Source organism: Cylas formicarius, unplaced genomic scaffold (genome assembly GCF_029955315.1).
Source record: "Cylas formicarius isolate icCylForm1 unplaced genomic scaffold, icCylForm1.1 PGA_scaffold_1__22_contigs__length_36826433, whole genome shotgun sequence".
NCBI lineage: Eukaryota > Metazoa > Arthropoda > Insecta > Coleoptera > Brentidae > Cylas > Cylas formicarius.
This window is the reverse complement of record NW_026844264.1, coordinates 33,364,695-33,382,354: the sequence shown is the minus strand read 5'-3', so window position 1 is coordinate 33,382,354 and position 17,660 is coordinate 33,364,695. Positions and strand designations below refer to the sequence as shown.

The 17,660-nt window shown below is 41.4% G+C and overlaps 2 protein-coding genes across 2 annotated transcripts in view; one reads left to right on the top strand and one right to left on the bottom strand.

Annotated features, from left to right (window-relative positions):
- LOC132697041 (phosphatidylinositol 4-kinase alpha) overlaps window positions 1-6,181 on the top strand; it is a 28,969-nt gene extending 22,788 nt beyond the window's left edge. Inside the window, exons 17-22 of the mRNA XM_060662296.1 lie at window positions 1,782-1,902; window positions 1,959-2,326; window positions 3,458-3,634; window positions 3,691-3,937; window positions 5,552-5,711; window positions 5,772-6,181. Coding sequence (XP_060518279.1) covers window positions 1,782-1,902; window positions 1,959-2,326; window positions 3,458-3,634; window positions 3,691-3,937; window positions 5,552-5,711; window positions 5,772-5,997 — 1,299 coding nt within the window. The 3' untranslated portion in view covers window positions 5,998-6,181. The remainder of the gene's footprint in view (window positions 1-1,781; window positions 1,903-1,958; window positions 2,327-3,457; window positions 3,635-3,690; window positions 3,938-5,551; window positions 5,712-5,771) is intronic.
- Window positions 6,182-6,275: 94 nt separating this feature from the next.
- Window positions 6,276-17,606, bottom strand: LOC132697042 (MLX-interacting protein). The gene is made up of 15 exons (XM_060662297.1): window positions 17,109-17,606; window positions 15,195-15,301; window positions 15,067-15,140; window positions 14,155-14,280; window positions 13,936-14,086; window positions 13,777-13,869; window positions 12,359-12,462; window positions 11,944-12,303; window positions 11,114-11,294; window positions 9,972-10,177; window positions 9,611-9,841; window positions 9,424-9,551; window positions 8,550-8,673; window positions 8,347-8,476; window positions 6,276-7,445 (listed from the first exon to the last, which is right to left on the bottom strand). The coding sequence occupies exons 1-15, from the start codon at window positions 17,390-17,392 to the stop codon at window positions 7,336-7,338; spliced, it is 2,409 nt and encodes an 802-aa protein (XP_060518280.1). The 5' UTR covers window positions 17,393-17,606; the 3' UTR covers window positions 6,276-7,335.
- Window positions 17,607-17,660: the final 54 nt, after the last annotated feature.

Below are 17,660 nucleotides of genomic sequence, written 5' to 3'. Positions count from 1 at the left end.
AACAAAAATCATGAGATTACTCCGGTATCATTGTATATTGAACCCGATTGAGATGGTTTGGTCTGAGTTGAAAGCGCATATAAGAAGAAATAACACTGCACCAAAATTTAGTGATAATACCATAAACGTAATTCAGCAAGAGGAAGCTAAAATATCAGTACCAAGCTGCTCATCTAACTGTAAAAAGCAAGTAATAAAAGAAGAAAATGTGACGATATTTTATTATGATATTTAATATTTTGTATATTAATAATGATACTATGTAGGAATGTAATGAAATAGAACGTAATAAATTGTTACTTTGTATTAATTTTTTTATATTCACGTTTCAAGAATTGCTAGGCGAAAAAGATTGAAAACAGACTTATATCCCGCTTGTAGGTAGATAAAATCCTAGGACGGTCCTGGAATGGTTAGGTGTAAGTGTCTGCTCGGCACCGTGTTCTATGAGGGACCGCAGTTTTGCATTAATAAACAATAGGCAAAGTTAATTGTAAAAGCACTATATTTCTGGTCGAAGTATAACTAACTAAACTAACTAGGTCGAACATGCTTTAAGCTATATTTAAAATCATAGGTATTCAACAGTGTTTCCTGACGAACAAATGGAGTGTTCAAGCCATAGTTTTGATATGTCTAAATGGACCACATTAAATAAATCCCCAATCCTCCTCCAGTTCTGAAAGGACGAAGCTTAAGTCAACGTCATCCTACAACTCGAAAACGTAACGTAAATCGGCTTGCAATTTTCGTGTTTCAGGAGTATAATCTGTATTACTATTAGCTTTGGGTACAGATTATTCTGTACAATGACTTTTTTGTTGCGTTGTAGAAGCCATAATGTTATCCCCAAATAGACCGCCACATCTTGTCCCCATCCCCATCTCTACGGACTCCCAAAGATTCACAAACCAGGATTACCCCTTCGACGTGTTGTCAGTACCATTGGTTTTCCCAACATATTCTCTAGCAAAATATCTAGCATTTCTCGCGCACCCCGTATTATAGAGTAAAACGGTATATGTTAAAATCGTAGCTTTTGACGCGGCCTAAAAGGGCCACAACAAAACTGCGCCTTTTGCCATGACTCGTGATTCACGACCACTGATTTGCTCCGAAAAATGGCAATTTTCATTTTTCTGTCACGCGTCTTACAGTTCAAGAATTTTTTCGATCGGTCGTACGTACCGTTTTCAAGAAGACATTTTTTTTTCTGTCCCGAAAAAACATTTTCAAATTGTTTTAAAAAATACTTCCGATCCGTCCGATCTCGTCCAGTTATAATGAGTTCCGTCGGTGAATAAAACTATTTTCATTTCAACTCGATAGCTCGAAATTTCTGACGCATTTTTGATTTCATAGCGATTTTCCGATCGGGCCGCTGCCCATCGCTTGGTATTACTATGGAGGAAAATTTGAAGTCTGTAATTGCAACCCTTCGAGTGTAATTCGGTTTCAAAAACTCCTCCAAGATCCGTTAGGGACAACGGAAAACACAAAAAAGCGTGTTTTTTGAGTGCCTTTGAAAATAAGTTTCTGGATGTATATATGTTTTCAAATTAAATGCTTTTGAGTTTGGTGGAAGTTCTCTAATTTGGCTGTCTATTTTGTTCGCAGTTCGAGTCGTACAAAAAAAATTCATATTACACCACAAAATGTCTCCGTTTTGTTTGAATTGAAGTAGGATGAATAGTTTTACTTTTTTTTTGTGCCGGCCCTCGTTTAAGGAGCGGCTTCCGCGTTTTCGACCATGTCCATAACACCCCGTATTTCTATCTCAGGTGGGCTACGTGACCGAATTCATAAAGTACATAGCGAAAAAGTCGCAAATCGTCGCCCACCAGCTCATCTGGAACATGAAAACCAACATGTACATGGACGAGGAGATGCAACAAAAAGATCGTAACGCCATCTACCTTTAGCGCGTCGTATTTGGACGTAAGTTTTGAACGTTTCAGCCGCGTTGTACGAAACGCTGGACGCTCTGGTGGGCAGCATCGTCGGCGAATTGTCCGGCCCGGCGAAGCTGTTCTACGAACGCGAGTTTGACTTTTTCGACAAGATCACAAACATCTCCGGCGAGATACGACCGTACCCCAAAGGACCGGAGAGACGTAGGGCGTGTCTCGAGGCTCTGAGCAAGGTCAAGGTGCAGCCCGGATGTTACCTGCCCAGTAATCCGGAGGCGATGGTGCTCGACATCGACTATAAGAGCGGCATACCAATGCAGAGCGCCGCCAAGGCGCCCTACCTCGCGCGTTTTAAGGTGGTCAGGTGCGGGATCATGGAACTGGAGAACGTCGCCATGGCGGTTTCGGTTAACGAGGTGAAGCAATGTTACGTTGGCGACTACCGTTTGTCTTGACTAGACGTTGATTACATCTAACCTCGACTTTTTGGCGTGTTTCCTTTGCTGAAAGACCCATTTCCCCGAACTATGTTTGCGAAGGGCCCCACTTGCCGATTACCGAATTCCCTCTCTAATCAATATTACCATGATCGGCCCAATTCTCTAAATTATCATTAGTTGACTTTCCGCAAGACCCATTTCCTAAATCTATTCGGATTTTCTCGGAATTCGCAAACTTACTGTTTCTCCAATTCCCCAAATAACTGTTCCCGAAGCCCCAAGCGCCTTACCGAATTTTGTTTCGAAGGATCGCATTCCCTCACTAATTAAGATTGCAATTAAGTGACGAAGCAAACCTTTTCGAAGGTCTCGATATGCAATATTACGAAAAACCCGAATCGTCATATATTTATTGAAATTTCCTTTGACGTCTTTTATCTTTTTATCTCCGACTGAATGCACAACGTCACTAGCGAAATTCCTTCGCGGAAGGACCTATTTCCCCGAACAAGCTTTGCAAAGGGGCCCAATTGCCGAGAACCGAATTTTCTCTCTAAAACTCGATTGACGTAATCAACTTCTACGACGGCCCAGTTTCCTAAATTATCGTCGGTTGGCTTTCCGAAAGACTCATTTCCTAAATCTATTCCCATTTTTTTTTTCAATTCGCAAACTTACCGTCTCAATGTTCCCATTCCTTGAATACGTATTTCAAAAGCACCAAATGCCGCGTCGAATTTTTTTTTTGGAAGGACCGAATGATCGTTCCTAAATCTATTCGGATTTTCTCTGAATTCGCAAAGATACCATTTGCAAATACCCGATCCCTTGAATGCCTCGCCGCAAGAGTATATTTTCCTCTCGCATTACAAAAATGACCTTATGGAACAAGCCTTTAAAAAAATGGTTTAAATTGCCGTCCCAGGACCCAATTCCTTAAATTATCGTTTCGAAACACCCGGATTCCCATCCGAAACTCCGAAAACTATTGTTACAGATACGCCGATTCGCAGCGTCACTTTCTTTTAATACCACTCTTGTTCCCTCGTTTTTGTGTTCCGGAAAATCGAAAAAGATTTTACTATTGCTTTCCCCGGCCCGTTTCAGACCGTCGACTTGAACATGGGGCCGGAGGTGTGGCAGGCGGCCATATTTAAGGTGGGCGACGACGTCCGCCAGGATATGCTGGCCCTGCAGGTGATCGGCATCTTCAAGAACGTGTTCCAGACGGTCGGCCTCGACCTCTACCTCTTTCCCTACAGGGTCGTCGCGACGGCGCCCGGCGTAAGCTAACTCGTCGTTTCGCGCGTCGCCGTCCCGATGCTATTTTTGCTTTGCAGTGCGGCGTGATCGAGTGCGTGCCGAACGCAAAGTCGCGCGATCAGCTCGGTCGTCAGACGGACATCGGTATGTACGAGTATTTCCTGAAGAAGTACGGCGACGAGAGCACCAAAGAGTTTCAGGCGGCGCGACGCAATTTCATCATCTCGATGGCCGCGTACAGCGTCGTCGGGTTTTTGTTGCAGATTAAGGACCGTCACAACGGCAACATCATGTTGGACAACGACGGTCATATTATTCACATCGGTACGTTCTCCTAATCCCCGATTCGACGGACCCAATTTCCCGTCGAAATTCCTTTGCGAAGGTGTCCAATTCCCTTGCCGGATTTTTTCTTCAAAGAACCGAATTCCCTCTCTGATGACCTTTATCTTGCGGAAGAATCCGACATAATCTGTCTAAAGGCCTATTTACCGCAATTAAATTACCAAGCCCACAAACTTTTTCGAAGTTCATGATTCCCTGTATTCGAAAAATTCCATCCAACGTTACTGAAATTGCCTTTTCGAAGGATTCGATTTCCGCAATTAACCAATCCTTCAATAAACCAATTTCTTCGCCGATTTCGTAAACTCACCGTTTTCAAGTGCCCGAATTAACTAAATGACTGTTTCGAATGCCCCAATTCCCTTAATTATAGTGTCGAAAGACTCGAACTCCATTTAACGAAATTGATTTCTTAAAAGACTCAATTTCCCTTGCTTGGCCCTCTCCGATCACCAAAATTAAAGTTTCGAAGTACCTGACATAGTGTTTTGAAAGGCCCACTTACCGCGATTTAACCACTAAGCCTCCAAACCTTTTCGAACGTCTAAACAATAAAACAAATAAATTCAGCGAAATTTCCATTTCTGAAGGACTCCGTTCAATAAGTACCTAGTTCCCTCAATTATCGTTTCGAAAGAATTTCTATCGATTCAACGCAGTTGTTTTAACAAGAGACCCAACTCCTAAACCTTTTTTTAAAGGCCCAATTCCCGTCCGAATTAGAAGTTTCCGAACCCCCGAATGCCCCAATTCTCTTGTTTGATTTTCTTTCCGGGGCGCCCAGTTCCTTATCCGATCACCAAAAGTTACTTTGTCAAAGTACTACTCTTTGAAAGGCCCGTTTATCGCCATTAAAGATCCGAATAAGTGCAGAGAAATTAGGATTTCAATGGACGCCATTCAATAAGTATCCTATACCTTTAATTATAGTTTCGAAAGACCCGAATTCCTATCCATTTAACGAAATTACTTTCCTGAGAGACCCAATTCCCCAAGCCTTTTTTCAGAGGCGCTATTCCTTCTTGGTTCCCCAATTCCCTTGCCTGGGCGCCGAGTTCCCTCTCCGATCACCAAAGTTATCGTTCCGAAGTACCCGCAGTAGTCTTTTTGAAAGGCCTATTTATCGCGATTAAACCATTAAGCCTCCAAACCTTTTCGAACATCCCTATTTCCGTCATTGGTTGTTCGAAAGACCCGAATAATTTCAGCGAAATTACCAATTCCGAAGGACAGTACCCAATTTGATCAATTATCATTCCGAAAAACCCAATCCTAAGCCTTTTTTTTATGAGTTCGATTCGCTTTCGGATTCGTGAACTTGCGAAGTATCCCAACTCCCTAAACGAATGACTGTTTTGAACGCCTCAATTCCATTGTCTAATTTTATTTTCTGGGCGAAGAGGCCCCTCTCCGATCACCAAAATTATCTAGCCGAACAACTCAAAATAACGTCGTCTTTGCCGAGATTTCCCAATTCCCAAAATTATTGTTTCAAAAGGCCTGAGTTCCCGTCGATGCGTTGTCATTATCACTTCGAACACCCCAATTCCCTCCCCGGCTATCTTCGAATAACAGTAATCCTTTCCGTCGCAGATTTCGGGTTCATGTTCGAGTCGTCGCCGGGTGGTAACTTAGGTTTCGAGCCCGACATCAAGCTGACCGACGAGATGGTCACGATAATGGGCGGCAAAATGGAGGCGGCGCCCTTTAAGTGGTTCTCCGAACTCTGCGTGCAGGCTTATCTCGCAGTGAGGTAAACACCACGTCTCTCCCACGCGAAATCGAGATATCCGGGGGCGGTTTTTTCTTCTAGACCGTACGAGGAGGCGATCATTTCGTTGGTGTCGCTGATGCTCGACACGGGTCTGCCCTGCTTCAGGGGCCAGACGATCAAACTGCTGCGGGGACGTTTCAACGCAGGCGCGAGCGACAAGGAGGCGGCCAACTACATGCTGAAGATCATACGCAACAGCTTCATCAATTTCCGGACTCGCACTTACGACATGATCCAGTATTACCAGAATCAGATCCCGTATTAATTAACTCGTTCGGTATGCTAGTCAATTGGTTGTCGTTTTTCTAGGGGTGGCGTCTTAACTTGTACATATGTTGTTATTGATGATGATAATGATGAAGTATATACTTTATTTAAAAAAAAAATATTTCGCACAATCTTTGAACCCAATGAATCTTTGACACCACGCCAGTCTTTTGTTTTATTAGCACCTGACGCCGCTGCGGGATACGTCACCAATGTGTAAACGCGTCCATAAACGTGGAAAGGGGGGCGGGGCAAATGAAAAAAAAAGGCAGCCTCAACAATGAAACTCTTATAATATTAAAAATAGTTTTACATAAAGGATTTTACAAAGAAAACTCGCCATATATGTATATAAATCATAACGATAACAACGATTATTATCCGCGTGTACACCACATTGTTTGTAAGTACCCTAAACGGAAACAAAAAAAAAATCTCGTCGGAACGCCCGCGTGCTTCGGAGTCGGCGAATCAAACTCGTCTCATGGGCTCGGTTGCATACGAAAAAATTTGCGCATGCCAATGATCTTGCGGCATTCAACCAGCAACATTAGAGCCTACTATCGTATTTAATAGCTAATAGTCATTCATGACATAAATCTGACTATATTCTTGTACGCGTTTTAGTTCTCAAATACCCCATTAAACAAGTTGTACCGCACATTATTACATGTTGTCAGAAGTGGGATGGTGGACCTGGCCGAATTTTATCATCCCACTTCTGACACCATGTAATAATGTATGATAACTTGTTTAATAATAATAACAAAACTTTTATAGTCACAAATTTAGCATTATATTAGAGTGGCATGACTTCTATGCCATCGCATGTCTTCCACGTTTTGTTTTAGTTCGAAACATTTTTTAAACGATGGATAGTTAGATCCGCCAAGTATGAAACACCCCGTAAGCAATCGATCCCGAACTATTGCGTCACGGAACGAACAATGTGCTCCTCCATAAGGCACTATGACGTACGGGAGGGGCAACTGGTCTATAACACCCTACTTTTGGTCCTTAGGAGGCGTGGCTACTTTTTTTTATCATGGATCTGGATCTGACAGTGTTGGGACGAGTGTTGTGGGCGTTTAATAGATTACCCCCGCCAGTTGCCCGTCCAGTATACGAATCAGTATTCAATTTACCTCGGGTCACATTACAACATGAAAAAGAAAAACGAAGGCTTAAATGCTGGGCGTGTTAGTAAGACAACGGAATTTCGCGTTTTGACAATTGTTTTTTTTTTTATTTATCGATTACGATTGCACCATTACACGACGGCGTCGGCGTCGACGTGAGCAAAATTTATACGTAACTATTACGTATTAAAACTACGTTACTTTGACTTGTCGTTTAAAACTAACCGTCTAGCTTCTTCAGGTAACTTCTCAGGTTCGGACAGGATGTCCGTTTTTGTGCACAGGTACCTTAGCGAATTTAGAACCACTGAAAAACGAAAACCAACGCCGCAATAAAAAATAGTCATTGGTGCTACGCGTGGGCTATTTTCTCACAACCCGAACAGACCCAACTCGGTTTAGCACTCCTATCCACAAATTATTTTATTATTTTTTTTAATAGACCATTAAATATTTGCAATGCAGTGTTTTACCCAACCAAAGAGTAAACTGTACTTACGAGGTGTGTTCAAAAAGTAAGGTGACTTTTGTAATTGGGCGGGCTATGTACAGACTGCCCTGTTTAAGAGGATCTATACCATTTATCTCGAAACCTACGGGGGTTACAAAAAAAATACAAAAGTTGTTTCTATTAAAATGCCTTTTTTTTATATTCCTAATCGTATTTTTTGAAACTTTTTTCCGTCTATCATTTTTAGGAAAATTATGCTTTTGTTTAGGCAATGATCTATTTTTTTCTTGAAATACGCGGTGTCGCCACGTTTCGTAAAATGAAAAGCATTATTTTCGTAAAAATAATAGATGCAAAAAAGTTTAAAAATTAATAAGCAATCTAACAATGATAGTTTAAACATAACCAAAATTCTGAAGATGATCGCCAATAAGTTCTAAACGGTGCATCACAGACCGATACTCATATATATCGTTGAATTTGTCTTTGAAATGACTAAAAAAGGAGATAATGGAAAAATCGCTGGAAGAACTCAAGGCTATACCAGAAAGTGCTGCGAGAATTGGAAAAAACGTGGGCAGAAGTGTATCATATCTGAAGGGGATTGCTTTGAAGGGGACTACATTAATTTTGATTACTTTTTGAACACACGTTGTATAGAATAACGAGAATAAAACTGGGCGGAGCTTATATGGGCACCGCCAATCGTGAGGGGTCGTCGTTTGTTTTTCCGTGGGAAAATGCCAGCAAAACTCACCTGGTCTGAGATTGACTAGCGTGCAGTGCTGCTCGATCCAGTGCATCGTTGACGAGTACAGCTCGTCCAAGTTGGTCGTCGACACGAAATTGTTGAACGGATTCAGCAGCGGCCTAAATATCAGACTGAACTGGGAAGGCGTTAAGGGAACCATACACGCGCGGGCACACCCCCTGTTAAAACCCACACCCCGAAAAGGATACGATCCAAAACTTCCAATTCTCCATGGTGCGTCGACTGACGTATTCGTCGAACATTTCCTGCATCTTGCTGTCCCGCCTGCGGGACACAGGGGCGCCGGTCGCGGGCAGCAACGACTGGCAATTGCTGCAAGGCGTGGGATATGTGTCTGATTTCACAAAATGTTAAAAATAACCGCTTCATTCACTTGAAAGATATGTGGAAAGATATTTGACTCATCTTGTATAATTTAAATTGTATTAAATTGATTATACAACAAAATAGCTTCAGTTACGCGTAATTAATCTATTCTGTTACCGTCGCCTACCAACTGCATTGGACGTCGTATCTCGCGCGCACTGTACTATAGACAATAATCGTAAATGCAAAAATTGCAGTTCTAGACCGGCCTATAAGGACGTTAAGCTTCGGCGCGATCAACGATTAGTTAGTTACGATCAAAAAATTATTCCGAAAAATGACAATTTTCTGATCATTTCTGTACCAATGGCGGTCCTTTAGAGATCTGGATCTGGAGTTTAGTGAGGAGCGCGTATAGTTTAAGAATCGATTTAATCGATTTTTAGAAAGTAACAAGTCCCAGCCGGGGACGTAACTCTAACTGGCTGCCGAATTTCCAGTCGACGGCTCGAAATTTGGGACGTTTACTTCGCTCGGTAGCGATTTCTGAAACGAAAACCGAAAATAGCCGAACAAAATGGCCGCCGATGTCCGATCGAGTCGATATTGTCCGGTGCGCTGCGCATCGCCTACTATTAGTACCGAGGAAAATTCGAAGCTCGTAGTTCCGACCGTTCGGAAATTATCGGGCTTCGAAATAATCTCAAAAGTCCGTTACAGAGAACAGACAAACGGACCCCGCCCCTATATCTATACCTAATGGACGCGTTCAACGCATCTATCTGTTGCCGCAGCGAGTCCATCTCCTCCTTGAGCTGGGTGCGTTCGGCGCGCAGCTGCCGTATGTATTCCGCGCCCTTTTGCAACATGGCCGCCTTGCTCAGCTGAGAACAAAACGTTCGTTACGGTTTTGGACGCCGGGCCGCGTACCCCGCCTCCGTACCTTCGCGTTCGGGTTCTGGTTCAGGTGCGGGATGAGCGAGTTGATCATGTCGAAGCCGTTTTTGATGTTGTAGCGGCGCTTCTGCTCGGCGTGGATGTGGCCGACGCGACGATCCCGGCCGTCGCGGCTCGGCGAGCCTATCGAGCCCTGCGATGACGTCGGCGAGTGGAGCACCTGGGGACTCGTGTCGAGCACCGGACTGCTCGAGTTGCTGTACGTTGTCAAGATCAACTGAAAGCCCCGCCCCCGCAATTTACACGCGCAATCGATTCCACTTACCTTAAAAAAGTCCCTTTCCCCCCCTTTTTTCTTAATAAATGAGACTCTTAAGATTTCCTTATGGCCGGCCTCCGCAACTTACCGGATCGGTGTTAGGTTGCATCGGCATCGTCGTGATGGTTATCTGCGACGGTAACGAGATCAGGGTACCGGACGAAGGTTGCGTCATCAGCGTCACGGGGTTCGCCTCCTCCTTGATACGCAACTGACCGGACACCTCCAGGGACGAGCCGCCACTGGCGGCACCCCCTTGGTTCTGGCCGTACAGCGCAGAGTTAAGGGTGCTGCCTGCGATACACGCCCACACATTAAACGTCGCAATACTCGTCGTCAGTGCTGACGTCACAATTTAAGGTTGGGTTAATTTCAGGCGCAAAAATGAACTTATTTGACATTAATACACAAGATATTCTGGTTAGTTTCGAAGTCGCACCCTTCTTTACCAAAGTCTCTATTCCTGAAACTCACAACATCTTTTCAGATATATTAAAATCCGAGAATCGGGAACCAAACCTTATCACCTTCATTGAACATATCTTTCTTATAACGGTGAAATTTTTGAACAAACGAACAGCTATGGGTTTTCCACTATCACGGAAGTCTTTGAGAAGAAAACTCTCGACACCTGGAAGCGTTACGTCGATGATACTTTTGTTATTTGGTCTCATGGTCAAGAAACCCTAGTAAATGCTGGCGTTCTAGTTGTTCAACTTCACGCTTGACTACAGCCCGAGCGCCGTCGCCTAGTATATAAACGTTGTAGCCTTAGAATTAAGTTTAGTTTACACTTGATAACACTGTCCGAAACGTTGTGTAAGTTAAAATTAAAGACAATGGAAGTTCGACTTCCTTTTAGTATTTCTACTGAACCACCTTCAAGCAAACATACGTTTTACCATTGAATTAGAAACTAATAATAACCACCCATTCTTAAATATTCTTATCAATAGAAAATCAGACCTAACATTGGGTCATTGTGTTTACAGAAAACCTACAGCCACAGATCGATTCCTTAATGCATTGTCACATCACCATCAGGCCCAAAAATCATCGGTTATCAACTCTGTTGTTTGCAGAACTTTAAAACTATCTCTTACCTTTTAACACTTTTATAAATTTAACACACTCAAAATGCTACCCAACCTTAAACTATGACGTTAGACTAATAACGCGTATCTCACCGCGACGGGCGGAGCTTATATGCGTTTTGGTCCGCCCACTTACCGCTCGTCAGCAATTGGGTGAGCAGAGCGTTCGTCGACGCGGACGTCAATAGCGACGGATCGCTGACCGCGGACAACAGCGGCGGCCTTTTGATCGGTTCGCGAGTGTTCGACCTCGACCGACCTCGGCCGCGATGCGAGCCACGCCCCCTCTGGTCCGAAGGTTTCGCGCTCTCGTGCGACTGCAATTTTTCGACCATCTTTTCGGTATTTAACGGTTGCCGCGACCGAATTATCCGCGATTTTCACTTTTTTTTTATACGAGGTGTTATCAAAATATATCATATAATGTGGCTGGTGAATTTTTGTTTGTTTGTTTGTTCCTTTAGAGACTTATTGTTGTAGTCGTTATTTCAGTCGAAGATTATGTTTTCATTTTATATATTTTGTATGACAAAATGGAGGGAAATGAATGACACTTTAATGACGGTGTAATTACAAAATACTTACTTTACACATAAACGTCGACTAGCTTTTAGGCTAGACTTTGCCTTTTGAGGCCTGCAGTAGTCAAATAGTTGTTATATTTTCTTTCAATTGAAAATTTTGTTGTCAATTTTGATCATTTAAGAAAATGAACCATGTGTTAAGGAACGTGTAATTCAAACATAGGTTAAGTAGCTTCTAGGCGGCTTTTGAGGCTTGTAGTAGTTGGGTAGTTGTTATATTTTCTTCCAGAACAACTAATATTGTTATTATTTTTCCCGAATACCAGGCCGCAATCGATTAACTAGCATTTTTGCCATATTCTCTATCGACCACGAGACACATTAGTAAAATTCGATAACGTCATTTCGATAACACGTCCCATAAAAATGGCGGGAGACTTACGAACGACGCGACGCTCGACGGCCTACTATAGTGAGGCGTCGGGACGGCGGCCGTCTGCTGCTGCGTAAACTTGACGTTGGGCCTCGCGGGCTCCGCAAACTTGTAACCTTGCGGTCGGGGCTGGGAGGGGGCGGTGACGATGTCCGTCCGCTCCTTGGACGCCGTCTGCGTTGCGTAACTCGGATACGGCTCTGCCTTCACGAAGGCGGTTTGCCGATCGTGCTTCGAATGGGGGCGAAGCTCGCTCGAGCCACGCCCCTGCGCGCCGCCGTACTGGTCGGAGTGAGGCGGTGCGACCAGACCGTCGTAAGGGGGCGGGGAGATCATCTGCAGCTGCGAGTACGGGTTCACGTCCGATATCTGCCATATACAAAAAAAATGAATGGCGAGGGATGGCGGAGAGCGTTTGGTTTACCTGCAGCGACGACGTCACGGACATGCCCTCGATGTAGCCCCATCCGACAGAGGAGTGGGACGACTGTTCTTCAGGTACGGTGGGTAGTTTGCTGTTTATTAATTCTGCATGCGGAGGAGAGAGAGAGAAAGATGGAGATAGAATACAACCGACGAAAATAAAAAAAAAACTTTTTTTTTTTAAATTTTAGATGAAATATTTCTTAAATATAACTAGGGCACACTGCAAATTGTTTAAAAAAGCATAAGATTTAGTTGCTCTAAACGTTAGGGCACAAAACATTAAAAAAAAAACAAGTTTAACTAAGTGTTGATCTTAATAAGCTTTCACGGGTTTCAAGGTTAAGGTACCTTTAGGAAAAGGAATGTACTAGCAATAATTGCCCAAATCGGAAGGAAAGAGTAGATTTTTTGTAGTAAGTATGATGTTGCTCGGGCGTGACAGGTCGGTACATTTGAACTACTTCGTATGCCTGACATATAAGTCTTCAAGATTTTCATTGCATTAAGTTAAAATATTATTTTGTCTCTCCTGTAAATTTTATTTTTCTCAGAAGTGTAGAAGACAACACGACGAAGAATATAAGGGTTTAACAATAGCTAAAACGCATAAAGAAAAAAAAAACATTTCCAGTTGCATCCAAGCATCGACCGGTGACCGGTGTATTACAAAAGTAAGTAGAAGTGATTCGTAACTTCCGCACCCACCGCCCCACCAACGTTTTTTTTTAGACGAATAGTAAATGTTTGAGGGAGACGGAGCTGAAGAAGGGTACATGAACATTGGCTCGGGTGACTCATAAACAGATACACAGTAGGAGTCTCATTATTGAAAACCGGGCGTTTAGTTTTTCTCTTTATAAGGTGTATTTTCTTCCGCTAATTTACATTTTGATTTTGCGAAGTTCGAGAGCAAAGCAATGGCACTATCATTATTTGCCACAAAATTGTCTGTAAAACACGCCTAAAATGCAACTTTAAAGATCAATCTGAAGCTCTTCAGATAGTTTAAGTGAAGTTAAAGTTTACTCTTGCCTTTTCTACCGCCCAACTAACCATAAATAACCTCTTAATCCAGTCAAAATAGACAAAAATAAGTCAAAACTTACTTATAGATCATACAATTCACTACAAAAATTGTTCAGACACTTTTTTTCCATTTTTATTATTCCATTATTAGAAAATTCATATTTCACGTAATATGCACACATTTCTGCACCACCTATGAGGTAATGTAGGTGGCGAATTTTTTTAAACGTGATTTCCCAGGTCAGTATACTCCAGATCGTATCCTATTAATTGAAAGTATGGTAATATTAATAACTTTCAAAGTGGGATAGGTTTTCTTCTAGATGTTGTTACAATAGATAACTGTATATTTCTACTTCAACAATTATTTCTTCGTCTTCATTTATTTACCTTGTAAAGGGTCGAACGTGTCCATGCAGTCGTCGAGGTTGGGCTGCAACGGTCCCAAACTCGGCTGGATGAAGTCCGCGAGACCCGCTCTCGCTGCAACAGTGAAAAAAAATCAACCCTGCCGTACCCTTAGCGCCATCTAGCGGCCGTCCCCGTTACCGATTTCTCTCGAGTCCGGGAACACGAACGGCTGATTGGTGATCGTCGAGAACAAGGTGTCGCTCATCAGGTCCATGTAGTCTTCGTCCACCATCATGTTCATGTGGTCCGTGCTGTTCGACTCCCACAGCAAATGGTCGATGTCGTTCAGCTACAAGTTTTTTTACGCGGAACTAGGACGTGGGGTGGGGTCGCGGTGGTCGTAGTGCGTTTCCTTACCCTTTCGGAACTGGTCCGCGGGGTGTTGCCCAACAGATTGTTCCGGTAGAACATGCGCCATTTTTTGTACTCAGCGGTGACCGCGGCCAGTTTCCGTTTCCAGTATTTGCCCTCGAGCACAATCGCCTGCAACGACGATATATATATATATATATATATATATATATATATATATATATATATATATATATATATATATATATATATATATATATATATATATATATATATATATATATATATATATATATATATATATATATATATATATATATATATATACGGGGTGTTTTCTAAATAAATGCCGATAAAGGGAGTCGAAAAATATTTTTTTAATTGAACAGGTTGGCTACCACTGATTTAGCGTATAGTCTATCACAATCCCCATCGTGCTGGCTTTTGCCCGCAATTATGGAAGTTACCTGCCGAACATGAGGGCCGGACTCTTAAAGATTTTGGTGGTAATATAATTTTTTTTGCTTATTTAGGTGGGTATTGATCTTATTAAATTACACTAAGGAAAACAATTACATTAAATATTTACAATAAATTCATAGCTAATATTTACATTTTTATTCTGGATACTTTCACTACAGGCAATATTATAAGATATAAAATATTTTCTTGTGATTAATGGCCAAATTTCATTTAAGTGTCTTAATTTTTTGAGGCCTCTTTAGAGGGTTTCTATGAAATGGACGTTCGATTTTTGAAACTACGACCGAACTACGCCACTGATAAAATATTAAAAATAAACCGCGGCAAAAAGTGAGGTCACGAATCGACTTTTTGCTAAACGCCTGACCGAAGATGGCTCGGTTGGCGGGTGTTATTTGTGTTTGTCTGGACTTTAGCGATAAATACTAATGTGCTGGCAAATTGCCTAAGAGTAGAGAAAAAAAAAACTCCCACCTCCGGTTTGTTGTGGGTGTCGACATCTAGCGGCGACGCGAACTGGCAAATCAACGTGTTCTCCTTCTTGATGACTGAAACAGACAAAAGAGCGTCACCAAGGGCGGACGCGCACGCGCGTGACCTACATTGCAAATGCCAGCATCTCCAGATGACGTTGTTTAGACGTATTTTGTCCTTCCACCGCAGCCTGATGCCGCGAAATCTGTTCCATTTCGGTGACGTAAGTTTTTGCCTGAAAGGACGCATAAAAAAATACCCAATAAACGCGGTGTTTTTTTCTTTTAATTTCGTCAATTTGTTTTTTAATTTTAATTGATTTTTATTTTAATTTGAGAATATACGTAGTTCCCGTTATTTTTGAAACAACTACAAAATATTTTAATGCCACTATAAACAATATACCACAATAAACATACGAAAAACATTAGGTGAAAACATTTAAATGGCTGGAAGACAAGAAAATTGCACAGGGCAGTTTTACATTAAAACAACAGGTCCGAATAAATCTGGATGTAGAGCGATTTGTAAAATGTGTAAAAAGACGTGAAGCACTTATTTCATTTTTACTTAACTTTCCATCAAGGGTATTCACCAAAAACGTTTTCAAAAGAATTAAGTCATTTATTATTTAAAAAATGTCATGCTCCTTATGTTTTCTCTTGAACTCGCATGCATATTTTATTTATATTTTTTCGATACTTACTTACATAAAAAAAGTATTTTGTATTCATATCGTACAATTTCGTAGTATTTTGTTTTCATATAGTATAATCTTAGGAAAGACTGTATACTATTTTCAACGTACTTAAAAAAAAAAGTTAACCGTATAAATCTTATAAAATCCAATAAACCCTTTACTATTTTTTTCAAAGAAAATTGGGCGCGAATTTGGTTTATCATTTATCAACAATGGTATAAATTTATAAATTATGTTTTTGCCCTTTTTATTTTCTTTTTCGGATGAAATAATAAAAAACGTAAATGGAATACAGTGCCGGCCGTCACAAAAAACCGCTGTGCATATTATTATGTTATTTATCTTATTTTTTTAAAGACTCGGGTTTTATGTGTGATAATATGTTTACGTTGTGCTTTTTTTGTTAGTCTAAATAAAAAAATATTAAAAAAAATAGGAGTTTGATTTGGATCAGCCCAACCCTGCTCAACATCAACCGAATAATTCGAATATTAAAAAATATTCATAGCATCTTAAATGGACCACATTGTTTTAAGGTTCTAGAAGTAACCTAAAAGTACTTCGCGCCTTTCACCTTTCTTTAGAGAATAAAATGCCTTCAGAACCGTATTTATTCGAAATCTCACTATTAATCGTCAAACGGCAGTGTACAAAAATGTCAAATTTTGGCATAATAACAATATGGAGTACGACGCCCAGAAAACCAACCAGGAATTAGGCAAGCACTGTCGAACCAAACGCTACCAAATAAATACGTTTATTTTATTTTTTTTGTCCCCGGGTCAAGGAACTACGATAAAACTCCCGCTAATTACAAACGAAAAAGTCCACGTTTCTAGCGATAAAGGTTCATATTTCGGCGAATTTTGTTTTTTACAAATTATAATTAATAACCTAACTTTTTTATCTATAGGCCATATCATTCGCAAGTAATTTTTTTTCGGTTAGACGGCAACAAATCGCCAAGTCATCTTGGAATTAGATAACACAACCGAATCTCGATGTTTGCTTAGTGGATGAGAATTGTTATGTAAATGTGTAATTTTGAACCAGCCAATTGTAAAGGCATTGTTTTAATTTACTTTGTTTGCTCCGAAAATTATCAACACTTGTTTACCTGTCCCCGATATGAATAAAATCTAATCAATAACCGTAAATACACTATAAATTCGGAAAGACACGAATTTCTATGCATCAGCACCACAAGTGGCTATTTACTTTTACAACCCAACAATCCTAGTCGAGTTAACAGATAAAGCTTGCTAGAGCCTTTTCCGCGCTACTTTTCATTGAAACACGCATTATGATAACTAAGGTCAAGTAACTAAATTGATAGCCCCACCTGTACGCCAACGACATGCACTGAAACAATTTGGACAGGCTCGTATCTATCGCCAGTTGTTGTTGCGTTTTCGTGGTTTCCGAGAACTCCAAAATTCCGTGCGTCAAGGTTTTAACTGGCACGATCGTCTTAGACTCAATCGCTTCCGGTATGGGAACGGCCACATTGTCCTCGTCGTCCTGTTCTTCAGCCTCGAAATGAGACACCATAAAGTGTCCCGAGTGTATGGATTCCCTCTCTCTTTGCGGCTTTTCCGACTTGTCCATGTATTGTATGGTGAACATTTTTTTGTTTGTTGACAAATGCTCTAAAAACGGCACATCTTCGGTAGCTCTCCGCGCGTTTCGTACACTGGAAATTACGTTAAAGATGCTGCTGCTGCTCTTATCACTTTCGAAAAGATCAAGGACTGATAGAAGGGTCACCACATAACTAGCAGTAATTGTTGTTTTTCCACAAATAACTTAATAATTTTGACAACAATACCATAGATTCCAAAACTTTTGAACTACGATCTAAACAGCTGGATCCTCTTGCCAGAGATAATACGCG